Source organism: Dipodomys spectabilis, unplaced genomic scaffold, assembly GCF_019054845.1.
Source record: "Dipodomys spectabilis isolate Male_0828 unplaced genomic scaffold, ASM1905484v1 ptg000001l, whole genome shotgun sequence".
In the NCBI taxonomy this organism is placed as follows: Eukaryota; Metazoa; Chordata; class Mammalia; order Rodentia; family Heteromyidae; genus Dipodomys; species Dipodomys spectabilis.
In genome coordinates, this window is record NW_024870678.1 from 33,962,787 (window position 1) to 33,978,467 (window position 15,681).

The 15,681-nt window shown below is 39.9% G+C and overlaps 1 protein-coding gene across 8 annotated transcripts; it reads right to left on the reverse strand.

Annotated features, from left to right (window-relative positions):
• Positions 1-3,003: 3,003 nt before the first annotated feature.
• Mtrf1l (mitochondrial translation release factor 1 like) lies at positions 3,004-10,157 on the reverse strand. Of its 8 annotated transcripts, none has more exons than XM_042671391.1 (7): positions 9,878-10,157; positions 8,722-8,801; positions 7,170-7,353; positions 6,536-6,699; positions 5,720-5,837; positions 4,492-4,628; positions 3,004-3,254 (listed from the first exon to the last, which is right to left on the reverse strand). In XM_042671391.1, exons 1-7 carry the CDS (start codon positions 10,125-10,127, stop codon positions 3,048-3,050), a joined length of 1,140 nt encoding a protein of 379 aa, XP_042527325.1. In that variant the 5' UTR covers positions 10,128-10,157; the 3' UTR covers positions 3,004-3,047. The 8 variants fall into 8 exon arrangements, with proteins under 8 accessions (XP_042527325.1, XP_042527699.1, XP_042527569.1 ...); XM_042671765.1 differs by lacking the exon at positions 9,878-10,157 and adding an exon at positions 9,556-9,576; XM_042671635.1 differs by lacking the exon at positions 9,878-10,157 and adding an exon at positions 9,309-9,380.
• Positions 10,158-15,681: the final 5,524 nt, after the last annotated feature.

Sequence of the window (15,681 nt, forward strand, 5' to 3'; positions counted from 1 at the left end):
GCAAAAAGCCAAGGGAGAGCTCAAGGTCCTGAGTTCAAGCTCCAATATCAATACCCACAGGCTTGTAGTCCGTGCACTTGGCTGTTATGCCAGGGGCATACCTACTATCCTGTTTGACCTTAGAGATCACGTTTATCACCTCTTTTATCTTCAGAGATAGAGATGAAAAATACTAAGGGGCAATTCTTTTTAATCTATAACTGAAATTATCTTGTCTGGAAATCTTACTTTGTTGCAACTACCTGAAGGTAATATGCATTAGCTCCTAAGTGGAACTCATAACTATTATGGGGTTTTAAAATAACAATAGAGCTCTTATGTTTTAAAAAAAAAAAACTCAGAAATTCAGCTATTTACACTTTTGTTATGTCTTATGGAGTACCTGAAATGTTCTACATGTGGTCAAGCACATATTTAGAGGCAAGTTATGAGTCACAAGAAAGAGTAGATAAACTGGTCACTTCTAAGCTCTAGCCTCCAGCTTGAAAGACACTATGGACTTGCACAAGTGAAATGACACCATAAGCATCTAGCTCAAATGCACTCTGTGTACTATCATGAAAAAGGCTTATAAGGCAAAAGGAATTGGCAGCCGGTTCCAAATTCAAGAAATGTGAGAGAAACCCACCAAATCTGATCCATAACCTAGATCTTTGTGTGAAGCAGTTCTAACACATTTGAGGGAGAACTGGAGAAATTTGAATTATTAAATATTTAATTTTAGAACTAGGCTTAGGTGGCTCACGTCTGTAATCCTAGCTACTCAGGAAGCTGAAATCTGAGGATCATGCATGGAAGCCAACAGGACAGGAAAGCCCAGTCAAAAGGGGCTCAAGTGGTAAGAGTTCCAAACTTGATTGAAAAGCTAAGGTATAACACTCAGGCCCCAAGTTCAAGCCCCAATACTGGCACCAAAAAGCAAAAAAAGGTATTTTGGATTTACTGTGAATTTTGTTAAGTGACAAATGCCATTTACTGAAAGTGAAGTCTGAAATATTTAAGGGTGAAATGTTGACCTTTGCAATTTATTTCCAACACTAACCAAGTATGAAAACATATTACTGAAAGCAGGCAGTGAGTATGCTTTTGCCAGTGAAATTTATTGCCTGAGCAACACACTCACCACCCACTGCACAGCCAGACCCTGGTCTTCATCCATTTGTGTGGCTGTAACATAATACTACATTTAGGTAACTTACAAAGAACAGACATTTACTTCTCAAAGGCCTGCAGACTTCAAAGTTCAAGACCAAGATGCTGTCAGCTGTTGTCTCAGTGCCCTCTTGCATTTTCATATGGCTGAATGCAAGCTAGCCAAACACTGAAACATTTTTCTTTCCACAGCGCCACTTCTGGTTTCCTAGTGGTTTATTGGAGATAAGTCTCAAGGACTTTCCTACCCAGACTGGCTTTGACCTGTGATCCTCATTTCTCAGCCTGCTGAGTAGCTAAGATTACAGGCATGAGCCACTGGCGCCCGGCTTTGCTGCAACTCCTGTGTTGCTGGTCTTGGGGTTTGAACACAGGGCCTGGGTACTATCCCTGAATTTTCCTTGCTCAAGGCATTCTACATATGAGGCACCCACTTTCAGCTTTTTGGTGATTAATTAGATACACAAACTTTTCTGCCCAAGCTGGCTTTGAAATAAGATCCTCAACTCTCACCTTCCCAAGTACCTAGAATTACAGGCGTGAGCCACAAGCACCTGGCTTAAAAAGATTCTTTTCTGAAGGCATTAACACCACTCATGAGGGTGAAGTCTCATGACTTATTGTGGGACTCGGGGTCTTAATACTCCCACACTGGCCACACCTGGAGTTTGGAGCATGTGCATTCAAACCAGAGCAAGCTGTACGTTTCTTTTTAGCCAGCCAGCACTATAGTAAGCTGTTATTAGTCCAGGGCAATGGGAGGAACAGTGCAAGCAAGACTTCACTTCTATTCTGTGGCACAGCTACTGGGTCATCCTTAGGTACTGGTAACTTTCATCTACTTGGCCAGCCATGGGCACCCACATATTTGCTAACACATTATTTTGGGTATTTCTGAGGAAGCTTCAGATAAAACTAACATTTAAATAAGTGAATTCTGAGTAAGACAGTGCTTCATGTCAGTAGATTTCATCCAATTGGTTGAAGGTCATTTGTGGTACCAAATAATAGCCTCCTCTCTAAGCAAGACATTAAGCAGACTGCCTTACGATTCTTCCTGGGTCTCCTAACATGCTTTTACACTGCAGATTTTGACTCATCAGTCTCCATAACAGGAGCTAATTATTGCAGTAAATCTATACACACCCTATTCTGCTTCTCTGGAGAACCTGATGCAGAAATTCAGTAAGGCTTACCATCCAAGTTTTGTTCACACACTGATTGGGGGAGGGAGGGACATGTTTTCTAGTCCTAAGGGACTACCTGCAAGACTCAATTCACCAGCTGCACAGCAGCTCTGGCTCAGAAAAACCCCAGGCAAGCTCCATTATGAGGAAACAGGAGCCACTTTAAGTGTATGCTTTCACTGAATAATCTTTTCCAGTCCTACTAGGGTACTCTCCATTCTAGTATATCAACATTTACCTTTATACCTTTGTAATCATTAGGTCTATTAACAGTCAACTAATAACATGGTTTATCTCCTAAGACAATATTTTAAATGTGGAATTTTTTTTTTGTCAGTCATGGGGCTTGAAATCTGGGCTTGGGCGCTGTCCCTGCGCTCTTCAGCTCAAGGCGAGTGCTCTACCACGTGAGCCACTGCACCACTTCCAGTTTTCTAGTGGTTTATTGGAGATAAGACTCTCACGGACTTTCTTGCCCGGGTTGGCTTTGAACTGCAATCCTCAGACCTCAGCCTCCTGAGGAGCTAGGATTACAGGCGTGAGCCACTGGCGCCAGGCTAAATGTGGAATTTTTTTAAGTCAAGCCAAATTTTGTTCACCCACTAAAAGCCTTACATAAAAATCATTTTCCCAAGATTTATATATTTATACACAAACAACTAGCTACTAAAAATTTTTCCTTATTTTATGAAAAGCATGAGTAACAAATCAACTTAAGTCTTTTTTGAAAATGACTTCTACTAAAGATTCATAATCAGCATAGTCCTTCAGTGACTGTATGAGTTCATCCAGGAGACAGTCTCCTTGCATAAAACCTTCCAGATCATGCAGTGATTTGTTTATTCTATGATCTGTGACCCGGTTCTGAGGAAAATTGTATGTTCTTATTTTCTCTGATCTTCCTTTAGTTCCAACCTAAATATATAAGAAAAGACACGAGATGCAGTTAGATTCAGATAACTTAAGCTTACAAATTTAGCTAACTTTGGTACGAGGTTCTTGATTTGCAATGACTCACAGTGCTAAAACCAAGTTTTAAACATACTGAGTCCCCAAATAACATAGGGTTCATATGATAAAGAAAAAAAAAAATGTGTTTTTTAAAATCACAAAAGTTAATGTTTATATGCTTCTTTGTGAATTCAATGCTCTGACTTTAGGTAACTTATTAACTCTAAACTTTAATTTTCATGTTTGTAAAATTCAAATACTACCTCCTACATAATGAGAGCTGGAAGACACGGTATGTTAGTAGATCATAAACATAATCTCTGTGAATGAATATAGACATCTTGAGGGTGACGAGGTGATAAATGATCCCATACTGAGAAAGTCCTATGAAGACTCTGTAAGGTATAAAATACCAACTAGAAAATGACAGTAGTTTGCTTTCCAGCTCCATAATTTCAAGAAGTAAAAGTAAATGGGGTTAGAAGCCACTCACACCTATAATCCTAGCTATTCAGGAGGCTGAGATCTGAGGATCTTGATTTGAAGCCAGTCTGGGTGAGATTCTTATCTCCAGAAAACTACCAAAAAAGCTGGAAGCAGCAGCTACAGCTCAAGTGGTATAGAGTGTTAGACTTGAGCAAAAGCAGCTCAGGGATAGCACATAGGTCCTGAGTTGAAGCCCCAGGACCAGAATAAAAAAAGTGAATGGGGATTCAGTGCATCTTTTTTTCAGTACTTTGACAAAGTCTGAGAAAAACTTCTTTGGATACAGAAAATCAGGTAAAGGTGTAAAATTATTACCCAGCAGGTATAGCCTGTATTTAAGCTACTTGTTTTCTTATTGGATAATATATGAAAATAATTTTACATCTAAAACACGAATTCAAGCCAGGTGCCAGTGGCTCAACTGCAATCCTAGCGACTCGGGATGCTGAGATCTGAGGATCACAGTTCAAAGCCAGCCCAAGCAGGAAAGTCTGTTAGCCTCTTATCTCCAAATAACCATTAGAAAACTGGAAGTGGTGCTGTGGTTCAATGTAGTAGTGTGCTAGCCTTGAGCAAAAGAGCTCAGAGACAGCACGTAGGGCTCAGTTCAGACCGCAGTTCAAGCCCCATGACCAATAACAACAACAAAAAAAAATAAACCTGAATTAATCTAGAACCATTTTATATTCTTCAGAAGCATTAAGGTTCATTTTACCTGGACTTTCCTAGCACTGTATCTTTTACTTATTTCTTCCTCCAGATACATGCTGTACAGCTTTGCACGCAGCTTTTTCATAGCTGTTTCTCTGTTTTTCAGTTGTGATCTCTCTTGCTGGCACTCAGAAACAATACCTGAATAGTGTTAGGAGTATGAAAGAATTTTATTTATTACCAAGGAATATTCCCTTCTCATCCTTTTTCTTCTACCTTCAGGTGAGGAGAAAAACAGGACTGAATAACATATTTAAAGCTCTAACAATTTTGTAACCCTTACCAGAAAACTCAACATTTAAGTCTGAGCTATAACACAAAGCATTTCATATATTAAAGGTAGATACTAGACAGAACATTTAGATTTAGTACAGTTTGCCCATATCCTCAGATAAAACAAAAAAAGCTACTGAGGAGAAATACATATGCATATACAGTATACACTAATAAACTGGCTGGAGGTATGGCTCAAGTAGTACAATCTGCTAGCAAGCATGAAACAAAGCCCTGAATTTATACCCCAGGACTACCAATTAAAAATAAATAGCATATATATTAGCTCAAAATCCTATTACTACAGGTAATACTTAATATTTTTGAGGATTTCTTTTGCCCCTGTTCCCCATCTGAAAACATTCACCCTCTGCTATTTTTTTAAACAATTTGAGGTGTGTCTTAATGCATCAGGGAACAACCAGTTTTTTTGAAATGTTTTAAGTGGTTGTAACATTTGCTTTTAGAGAGACAGGGAAAAGCTAGGCAGATGATAGGGATTTAAATATCACAGAAGAAAATGTAGGTCTGACTGGGGTTCTTTATACTAAGTGAGCTGAGCAAGGTAAATGTAGGAATTTAAAATTTTTTCTTTTTGAAATTTCTTGCATTAGTTTTTTTTTTTTTGGTGATGCTTGGTCAAAACTGGCTTATAGTATGTGTTCTAGGTGGAAGTCCAACACTTCCATTTACTCAAAGGAAACTATGTTGTCCAGTCCCCCAAGAGATTAAGACCAGTGATTTAGAGCACAGTCACTAATGTAGAAATCCACTTGAAGACCCTGCTTCTGTCTGGCTTTGCAGAGTATCAGCTAAAGAATCTAAATAAACCAAGTTATTGGCAATAGTCCTTCTAGTATATATTCCTTTGATAACAGGAATTTTCAGAGAAAATTAGTCAGATCCTTCAAAAATTTGTTTTTTCTCCAAAGGCTTAAATAGCAAAAGTAAGTACACACCTGTTGGAAGATGAAGTATCCGGACAGCACTGTCTGTGGTGTTTACATGTTGACCCCCAGCTCCACTGGCTCGTTTAGTGTCAATTCTCAAATCTTTTGGATTAATCACCAGATTAATCTATGAAGAAAAATTTGACTTAAAATTCTGTATATCATCCATATTATTTCTGGGAACTATGACTGCTCCTGGCAATAAGAATGCTATAATTCCTAAACCTTATGTTCTCTTACACAACTCCCCCCCAACTGTTGCTAGAAACATTAGATGATATATGACTCCAGTTTCCTCCTGTTTCCTAAAAGCTCCAACTACCACCAAGATGCTTCAAATCAAAGTGACTCCTGCCATTTGCTCTGTCTCCTACAACTGTTCTATTCCTTCTCTAGGCTTCTTAGGCAAACCAGACCTAGAAAAAAAATTTCATCAACCCTCTTACAGAACTCAAAATTAATAATAAAAAGCCTCAATCTTTCTTCTCAAATAATTCATACTAATTCCTGAAAAACACGTTTCCTATCACACTTTTCATGAGAAGGAAAAGCATAACAAAAATTCACACAAAGCAAAGTCATTCTGAAGACAATCACAGCCTGTTCTCTTTTACCTAGGAAGACGGTTTCACAATGTCTATGCAAGACTGGCTCATTTGTATATTTAAATTCCACCATTTGTTGTAAAGTTATATGTTTTGTGCTAAGATACAATAAACTGTCAACAGCAATGCAAAATGTGAGAAATACCAAGATAAGGAAGTTCAGTATACTCTTGAGTGTGGCTGATTAAAGGTAATCATTTTGCTAAGTCCAGAATATTACCTCAGTAGGTTGGGGCAAGATTGCCACCGTCATGGTGCTAGTATGTACGCGGCCTTGCTTCTCGGTCTTTGGTACTCGCTGTACTCTGTGTACCCCTCCTTCATATTTCATGTGTTTATAGGCATCTGATCCCCCGATGCTGGCAGATGCATGTCGAAGGCCACCTTGACAATACAGTGAAAATAGAATTCTTTTTAGTATTTCTATATATAAATTCTACATATAAATACCTGCCCATCACATCTACTATTTTGAAATAAATAGAAAAATTGAACCACAAAAGAATATAATCACAGAGAATGCAAACCATTAGCAAGTCCATCATGTTCAATGCTTTAATATGTAATCTTTACTGCTTACAACTGCTAAACATGCATGTATGGTGCAAAACTGACATCAGTGACCTAGCAAAATGACTTCTTTAAACACCATTATTAGTCAATGATTATTACTGAATGCCTATCATTTTTTGCAGCCTTTTCAATATATGTTGACATTCCAAGTTATTAGGTAAATAATGAATATAACACTCTTTTGACTTGCTGACAAATAAGTTCAAGTCAGGGTCTTGCTAAGATACATGTGGATGAATTAAATTAATACTTTGCCAAAGCAAATTGACTGGTTTACTGACCTATTTCACTTGGAAAGTATTCCAGGATTTCAAAATGCCATCTTTTAAATGAAGCATATTGCTGATACATATCAAATATCTCTGAAGTAAACAACATTGCCTCCTGACCCCCAACTCCTGCAGTTACCTCCAGGATCAAATCATTTTCATCTGTTTCTTCTGAGGGAACCAAAAGTAAGATAATCTGTAAATTAAAAGAGTAATGCCCCTGCTATAATAAAGAATTATTTAAAATGTAATCTATGATAAATTTCTCTTAGCAATTCATTTAATGCTGTTTAATATTGTTCAACCATCTTACAACTAGAAATGCATAACTTCCACAAAATATTAACATTACAACGATATTATAAATGATATAAAATTCATCTAAAACTTGAAGGCTTATTTCTTCTTGAAGTTCTTATGTACTTTTTATTAGTCCTCTATTCAGTGAATAGGAATTAAGTGTTTGTAAGTGAGGCATTATGTAGAATGCAAAAGAAGATTCTAGCTCTATTCAAATTTAAGGCCTGGTAGGGCCTCAAATAAAAGCACTTAATCCTGGCACTGGTGGCTCAGGCCTGTAATCCTAGTTACTCAGGAGGCTCAGATCTGAGGATCACAGTTCAAAACCAGCATGGGCAGGAAAGTCTGTGCCTTTTACCTCCAATTAACCACCAGAAAACTGGAAGTGCTGCTGTGGCTCAAGTGGTAGAGCACTTGCCTTGAGCTGAAGAGCTCAAGGACAGTACTCAGGCCCAGAGTTCAAGCTACAAGACAGAGCAAAAAACACAAAACAAAACAAAAAAAAAAAAAACACTCAAGTTGCATTTGTGTTTTTTTAAGCTTTCTTATAAGGAAGAGAAAACTTGTAATATTTGAAGGCCAGAACTGGCTAACAGTACTGGACACAAAGATAAAGACATAATTACTGGGTGCTCTCAGCTCTATAACCTCTCTTCCCCAATTTTCCATCCCCTTAAAAACACAGGAGGAAAAAATGGGCCACTGTTTTATTGCCTTTCCAGGAAATGCTAATTTGAGACTTGTTTTATCCCTTTTACCATAATAAATAGGATCACATGAAGCATGTCTTTTCCAGCATTCAGTATTTTGTTTGCAGTTAGTGGTAATAATATTACAATGTATTGATATGTCAAGACACAACACTGTGTATCTGACATAATTGTTGAAAACTGCACCTCAATAGTTTAAAAATATTAAAAGTTTAAAAGTATCAAGTTTATTTTTTAAATACTAATTATTTCTTCAATTATTTTTACAAGCCTCTGAGAAAGTACATCAATAGTAATGGCATAAATTCTTTTTTTTTTTGGTCCGGTCGTGGGGCCTGAACTCTGGGCCTGGGCGCTGTCCCTCAGCTCTTCAGCTCAAGGCTAGCGCTCTACCACTTGAGCCACAGCACCACTTCCGGCTTTTTTCTTTTTGCGTATGTGGTGCTAAGGAATAGAACCCAGGGCCTCATACATGCAAGGCAAGCACTCTACCACTGAGCCACCTTCCCAGCCCCAGTAATGGCACAAATTCTTAATTTCCACAAATACCATACCTGGTGCTTCAACTGACTTATTTCTTTTTGACACAAAGCGACTTCATTTTCTGCCAGTTTCCGTAAATCTTCATTCTCATCTAAGAGGTAGAATTACATTATCATAAGCAATGCTGTATTGTTAACAGATTTAAGAGGTTTATTGAGGCAGATGAAGGGCACTTTATCTTTTCATAATGACCTAGGAGTACTTTATATATTAATTTTCACAAGGATGTAACTGTAAAACTAAGAGAAAAAAATCTGTGTAGATGAATATATAAAGAAGCTAAACTTTTCTAAAATTTCACCCTTATGAAGGAATTCACCTAAAAAAAAAAACAAAAAACTGAGTTTCCTACTTAGGCTCTACAAGAACAAATGAATGCATTTAGTTGTTTTTCATGTCCCATCCAAAGGAAAGGTGGCTGCAAGGGAGTGAAGGTGGGGTTTGGATGTCCAGGCGGCGACTTGGTGAAGGGAGCAAAGGAATCGCGGGAGGCCGCCGCGGTGCAGCAGGGCCCCGCTCCCTTCACCTCCGGTCTGGGCCTGACCGTGCAGCAGGGCCTCGGTCTTGCGCGGTTCCCGGTCCCAGGGCCCGGCCTGACCGCGCAGCAGGGCCTCGGTCCCGCGCGGTTCCCGGCCCCGCCCCGGCCTCCAGGGCCCGGCCTGACCGCGCAGCAGGGCCTCGGTCCCGCGCGGTTCCCGGCCCCGGCCTGACCGCGCAGCAGGGCCTCGGCTTCGCGCGGTTCCAGGCCCCGCCCCGGCCTCCAGGGCCCGGCCTGACCGCGCAGCAGGGCCTCGGCCTCGCGCGGTTCCCGGGCCCGTCCCCATCATCTCCGGCCCCGGCCTGACCGCGCAGCAGGGCCTCGGTCTCGCGCGGTTCCCGGCCCCGGCCCGGCCTCCAGGGCCCGGCCTGACCGCGCAGCAGGGCCTCGGTCCCGCGCGGTTCCCGGCCCCGCTCCGGCCTGACCGCGCAGCAGGGCCTCGGCCTCGCGCGGTTCCCGGGCCCGTCCCCATCATCTCCGGTGAGGGCCTGACAGCGCAGCAGGGCCTCGGCCTCGCGCGGTTCCCGGGCCCGTCCCCATCATCTCCGGTGAGGGCCTGACCGCGCAGCAGGGCCTCGGCCTCGCACGGTTCCCGGGCCCGTCCCCATCATCTCCGGTCCGGGCCTTACCGCGCAGCAGGGCCTCGGTCTCCCGCAGCTCCCGCTCCTTCTCTCTCAGGAGCCGGGCCGCAGCCACCAACTCGGGGCCCCGGCCCTGTAACTGGGCCTCTGGGCGATCCAGTAAGGTCCTCAAGGGCCCGCCGCGGGCGAACAGCTCCTCCAGGGGCGGACCACCGAGGCTGAGGGCCCGCGGGCCCGGGCCGGGCGCCAGGCGGGCGCGCAGACACCGGACGGCGCTCCACAGAAGCCCGCAGCGCATCCTCAGACCCAGCGCCCGGCGGCCCCAGAGCCGGACGTGCCCGACGGGAACAGCCTCAAGTCTCGCGACACTGCGAGGAGTACGAGGTACTGGATGAGAGCTCCGCCCCGCCCAGAGTCTAACCCTTCCCCCCCCGCCCTTTAAAGGACCAACCGGAAGCATTGGTGAAAACTTCCGGAAAAGCGTGGGAAAGATGCTGAAGGTCCTGGACCAAAAGTGGAGGGCGGGGTGCAGAGAACGGATGGGGCGGGCCCAGGGCGGGCCCAGGCGCCGGGCACCGCTGTCAGCCCAGGTGAGTATTGCTGGCCTGTGGGGACTAGGGCTGGCCGGGGAAAGCAGCAGACTGCTGTTCTACCGACGGGATCTGGTCCCAGTTGCCACTGGGTGGTAACCGCCAAGGACGCGCACTGCAGGGGCAGAGGTCACCGCCACCAAGTCCTCTGCTCCCAGGATCTCAAGAGAGAATATTTGGGGTGTTTACTACTCTTCCTTTTTCTTGATCAAACATGCCTATTAATAATGGAGTTTGAATTCACATCCTCCGCATACTAGACAGGTGCTCCTACCACTTTAGCCTCCAGTACTTTCTTGCTTTATTTTTCGGATAGTCTCTGCCATATTTTGCCTTTACCTCCCTCCTCCCTCAAATGACACTTGTGGATAGATGCTGAGAATACTGAAACTTATTATTGATACCATGTTTTCACAGTTTTTAAAGGACTTGTTCACAGTCCACCAGGGAAATGGATATGAGGGGGTAAGCACAACCAATATATTCCTGGAGATGCAAGGGCATCAGTCTTGGAATTCCTACTGCCTGATTTGGACAGCTCTATTAAGTGGTGTTTCACTGTTCAATGTTCAGAAGAATGTTGTACTGAAAGACCTTCTCATTTGCTCTTTGTATAAAACAATCGTGGTAAAAGTGGAAAATCTTAAAAGTGAAAATATTCTTCAGTCATCTAACTAACAAGCATAAAATTCTACACAACTGAATTTCCTTTGTTGCTATTAGTGCTACTATATATACAATTGTAAGATGAATTGGAAAAATGATATACCTCGAGTAATAGAAAAGTTTTGCTACTAATTTACTTCAACTAATTACCTCTATATTTCTTTAGTTTGTACATTTCTGTGTTCAAGTTCATAGAACTTCATAAAATGCTTTGTTGTACAATAAGGTTGGAACCTATCTTAATTTTTAAATTTTGTCTGAGTATCAGGACTCCCAGTTTGCTTATATCTCCATGAACAATTTTGATTCCCTAACTCTAAACTCATATGTCACTATTTTTTTAACCAAAGAAATAAATGGTGAAAGGGGTGGTAGGGGAAAAACAAAGAAGGAAGTAACAATGTTCTATAGGAATGTACTCATTACCTTACTCATGAAACTGTAACCCCTCTGTACAGTATCTTTACAATAAAAATATGTACTAAAATGTAAAAATGGTGAGTAATTTGAATTCAGCATGTTTCTCTCAGTTGAATTCTCAAAATGGAAGTTATTTCAAGAATATATTTTATTATTTATAAGGGGTACAAAATTGTAATCAATACTTATAGAGACATGTAAAGAATCCATTTGGAATTTTATTTTCCTTCAGTACACAAACAATTTAAACGTGTGAATGTCTGTTTTTATCCCTATAGTGTTACTCCAATGAGGAAACAATCACTGTTCTAAGGATACATTCAATTCTTTTATTAATTCAAAACATTTTAAGAAAGTTAATGTAATGCATATGCATTTTACAATGATATCCATAGGTTTCCATAATGTAGTTAAATGAAAACAGCTGTTGACTTATTTAAAAATTCAAAATATAGAGACTTCTGAATTTTCTTATATCATTGTCATGCTCAAATTCTATTACATGGTGAAAATTCTAGCATTTTTCAGGAAGTCTATTAATGTACATAGATAAAATGATAAAAATAGGTTCAAGGAAAGGGGAATAAAAACCCATAAAATTTAAATTAGAGGAAAAACAACTTGGATTTTCTATTCAATTGTTAAATACCTACAGTTAATTTGGCATCACAAAATTACCAAGCATGGTCTTTGTAAGTTTATTCATGCATTCAAAACTTCTGTATAGTCCAGTAAGAAATACTGGTTGAACCCAAAATACAGATTAGTAAATATAATGAACATGGTAGTAAGAAAATATGCATGTTCAATACAATAAATTTTACAGAATTAAATGCATTAAAATTCATTTTAGTATCTTAAAATCACATACAGGACATTGTATTTATGACAACAACTAGGTTAAAGCCAGGGAAGAAATATCAAGTTATTTTTTAAACATTACTTCAATACTGTGTACATTGTTCAGTGGAGCACAGATAGAAAAGTAGTAAAATGATTATAAATTTATATCATACAATAAGAAAGATGGAGATCTTTAATACTCAAAGTGTGGTAAAGGTAGATAGTCTGAAGTTAAAACGTTATCTCTCATCTCTATTAAGTGAACAGTCAACTCTTTTGGAATTGTATCCTATATCACTTTCCAGTTCATTGTATTTTCTTTGTAGCACACCTTAGGGATCTTTTTTTTTCTTTTTCTTTTTCTTTGTGGGTCATGGAGCCTGAACTCTGTGCCTGGGAACTGTCCCTCAGCTCTTCAGCTCAAGGTTATCACTCTACCACTTGAGCCACAGTGCCACTTCCAGCCTTTTCTGCTTATGTGGTGCTGAGGAATCGAACCCAGGGCCTCGTGCATGTAAGGCAAACACTCTACTACTCTACTACTGATCCACCTTCCAAGTCCCCTTAGGGATCCATAGAACCTATTAACTTATAGCAGAAAAGTCTACTTGGCAATACATCAAGCACCTCCATGGACATAAACAGCTAGAGAACCTGAAATTTTAAAAATTCTCATGATAATCATCATACTAGTGGCTTGTACCTTTGATATCATCTGATAGGGATAGCACTATTCCTTCCCACATCCAAAACCTCCCATTCATGAGAAAAACAATTGATCCCAACAGAATGATATTCTGAGAAATATCAGACCAGAACTCCTCAAAATTGTCAAGGTAGTCAGAACAGGGAAAGATTTGAGAAACTCACAATTTAAAGGAACCTAGAGACATGACAACTAAATGTACTATGGAACCCTGAATGGGATTCGGGGATGAGTCATAAGCTAAAACTAAGGAAATCTGAATGAAGTATAGACTTAACGAATCAACATTGGTTTATTACTGGTGTCCCAAGTAAGTGAAAAAATTTAATGAAAAATTTATGAACACATAACCACTTTCATTAATTTTTCTTTTCACAAATTCATGGTAAAATAGTTAAAAGAAAATCATATTCCTATTAAAAAGGAAGTCTTCTAATGCTTAGTCTCTAATTAACTTTTAGCCATTCATAAATTTAAGTTACTTGATTTTATATTATTTCTATCATAGGGAACATTTTTACTTCTATTATATTTATATCTAAAATTGTACATATATTTGAAAGGAACATTTCTAGACTAGAAAAAATAATGTTTCTAGATTTGGTGGGATGCTAATGAACTGAACAGTGATTTGAATATTAAAACCACTGATGTAACTTCACCTTAAAATAAGCTTGGTTGTAGTTTATGTAAGAATAATAAAATATTTAAGTATATTTCTTTTTTTTTTTTTCGTGGGGCCTGAACTCTGGGCCTGGACACTGTCCCTCAGCTCTTCAGCTCAAGGATAGAGCTTTACTACATGAGCCACGGCACCACTTCCAGCTTTTTCTGCTTATGTGGTGCTGAGGAACCAAACCCAGGTCCTCCTGCATACAAGGAAAACACTCTACCACTGAGCCACCTTCCTAGCTCTTTTAAGTATATTTCTAAAAAACAGAACTAGTACCTACATTTTTGAAGATGTTCTTGAAAAGTGAAGATTATTACTGAGCTGTCATATCTCTATAAATTATATGTAACATCCTCTCAATTAATATTCCTCATTTAGATATAAGGAAACAGATTTAGAGAGGACAAATGATGTACCTACCCCCCATCATGGGAGAAAGAAATATTACTGGAAATCACGCTTATTGTTCTAAGTCCCTGGTGTTCCTCTACTACATTCCCAGGTGAATCTTGTGTCCAGACAGTTCTGTTAGTAAGGACTGCGTGTGGAATCATTTTAATACAGCCAGTGCTGTAAGAACAGGTGTAAATCAACAGACTTAAAGTAATAAAACTGCAATACAATAAAAATGAGATTAAGATGTGATGAAGAAAAAGTGAACTTCAGGTTGTACATATAGTATATTATATTTTTTTGGGGGGGTCCAGTCATGGGGCCTGAACTCTGGGCCTGGGCGCTGTCCCTCAGCTCTTCAGCTCAAGGCTAGCGCTCTACCACTTGAGCCACAGCGCCACTTCCGGCTTTTTTTCTTTTTGCTTATGTGGTGCTGAGGAATCAAACCCAGGGCCTCAGGCATGCAAGGCAAGCGTTCTACCACTGAGCTACCTTCCCAGCCCCGTACATATAGTATATTATAAACATGAAATTTGGTCAGTATCATTGGTGTTAAAGATCATTCCTTTAGTCATTTTAGAACTTTTTCCCTTGCTTTTTTTTTAAAAAAAAATTTTGTTGGCCAGGGGCTTGAACTCAGGACCTGGACCCGGTCCCTGAGCATTTTTGCTCAAGACTAGAGCTCTACCACTTAGAGCCACGGCTCTACTTTTGGATTTCTGGTGGCTCATTGGATAGGAGTCTCATGTACTTGGTACTTTCCAGCCTGGGCTAGCTTGCAGCTACAATCCTCAGATCTCAGCCTCTTGAGTAACTAGGAGTACAGGCATGAACCACCAGCACCTGGCCATCTGAGAGCTTTTGTCAAAGCAATCAAGTTAGTCTGCAGACTGATTGGTAAGCTCCTAGGGCAACACTGTTGTCTTCCATATTGTTTCCTCTGCAGACAAGATCTAGAATATCCTCATTAACCAATGTGAAATGATATGGTCTTCAGTTGGATAGACTATACCTGAAACAGTAATAGTTTTTTTTATAATACTAATGAAGAAATCAAAGCCTGGAATTTGGAAATGATACTTGTAACTGATGTGTATTGCAAAGCTATTGTATGTTTTGCAAAGATGATCTGAAGCAAGTTTTTTGGTATCAGCTTTATTGAGTTATACTTGCAATTGTAGCAAATGAAAAATTACTAAAGGTTTACAGATTGTATACTGTTTTCTTGGGATAACATTGTATGTTCAGAAGTTTAAAAACTGAAAAAGACTTAAATATACATGTTTGCAAAATATAATTTGAAAATTAAAGTTGAAAACTGTCCATGTAAATAGGAGGACAAATTTTTTTGAAATATCTTCACCATATTTCAAACTGGGTTGTCAGTGTATCAAGTTCAAAGTATTCAAAGTTCTTATTTGCTAAGGTTCATTGTATAGGCATTCTGGATGGGTTTAAGAAATTTAAAAATTTTAAGGTTCTTATTTTCCTAGCTTCTGATTGTGTTTTGAATTCCTTCCCTTTACATATGTTTGACAAAGCACCTAGTATTTTGTATTTC

Bases quoted from the DNA above. Each gene is read 5' to 3' on its own strand.
- Mtrf1l (XM_042671391.1), bottom strand. From the start codon at position 10,127: ATGCGCTGCGGGCTTCTGTGGAGCGCCGTCCGGTGTCTGCGCGCCCGC. The intron at 4,629-5,719 runs GTGTGTACTTAC...AACACTATTCAG, and splicing joins GATACTTCATCTTCCAACAG to GTATTGTTTCTGAGTGCCAG. The intron at 3,255-4,491 runs GTAAAATGAACC...TTATATATTTAG, and splicing joins ACAGTGCTAGGAAAGTCCAG to GTTGGAACTAAAGGAAGATC.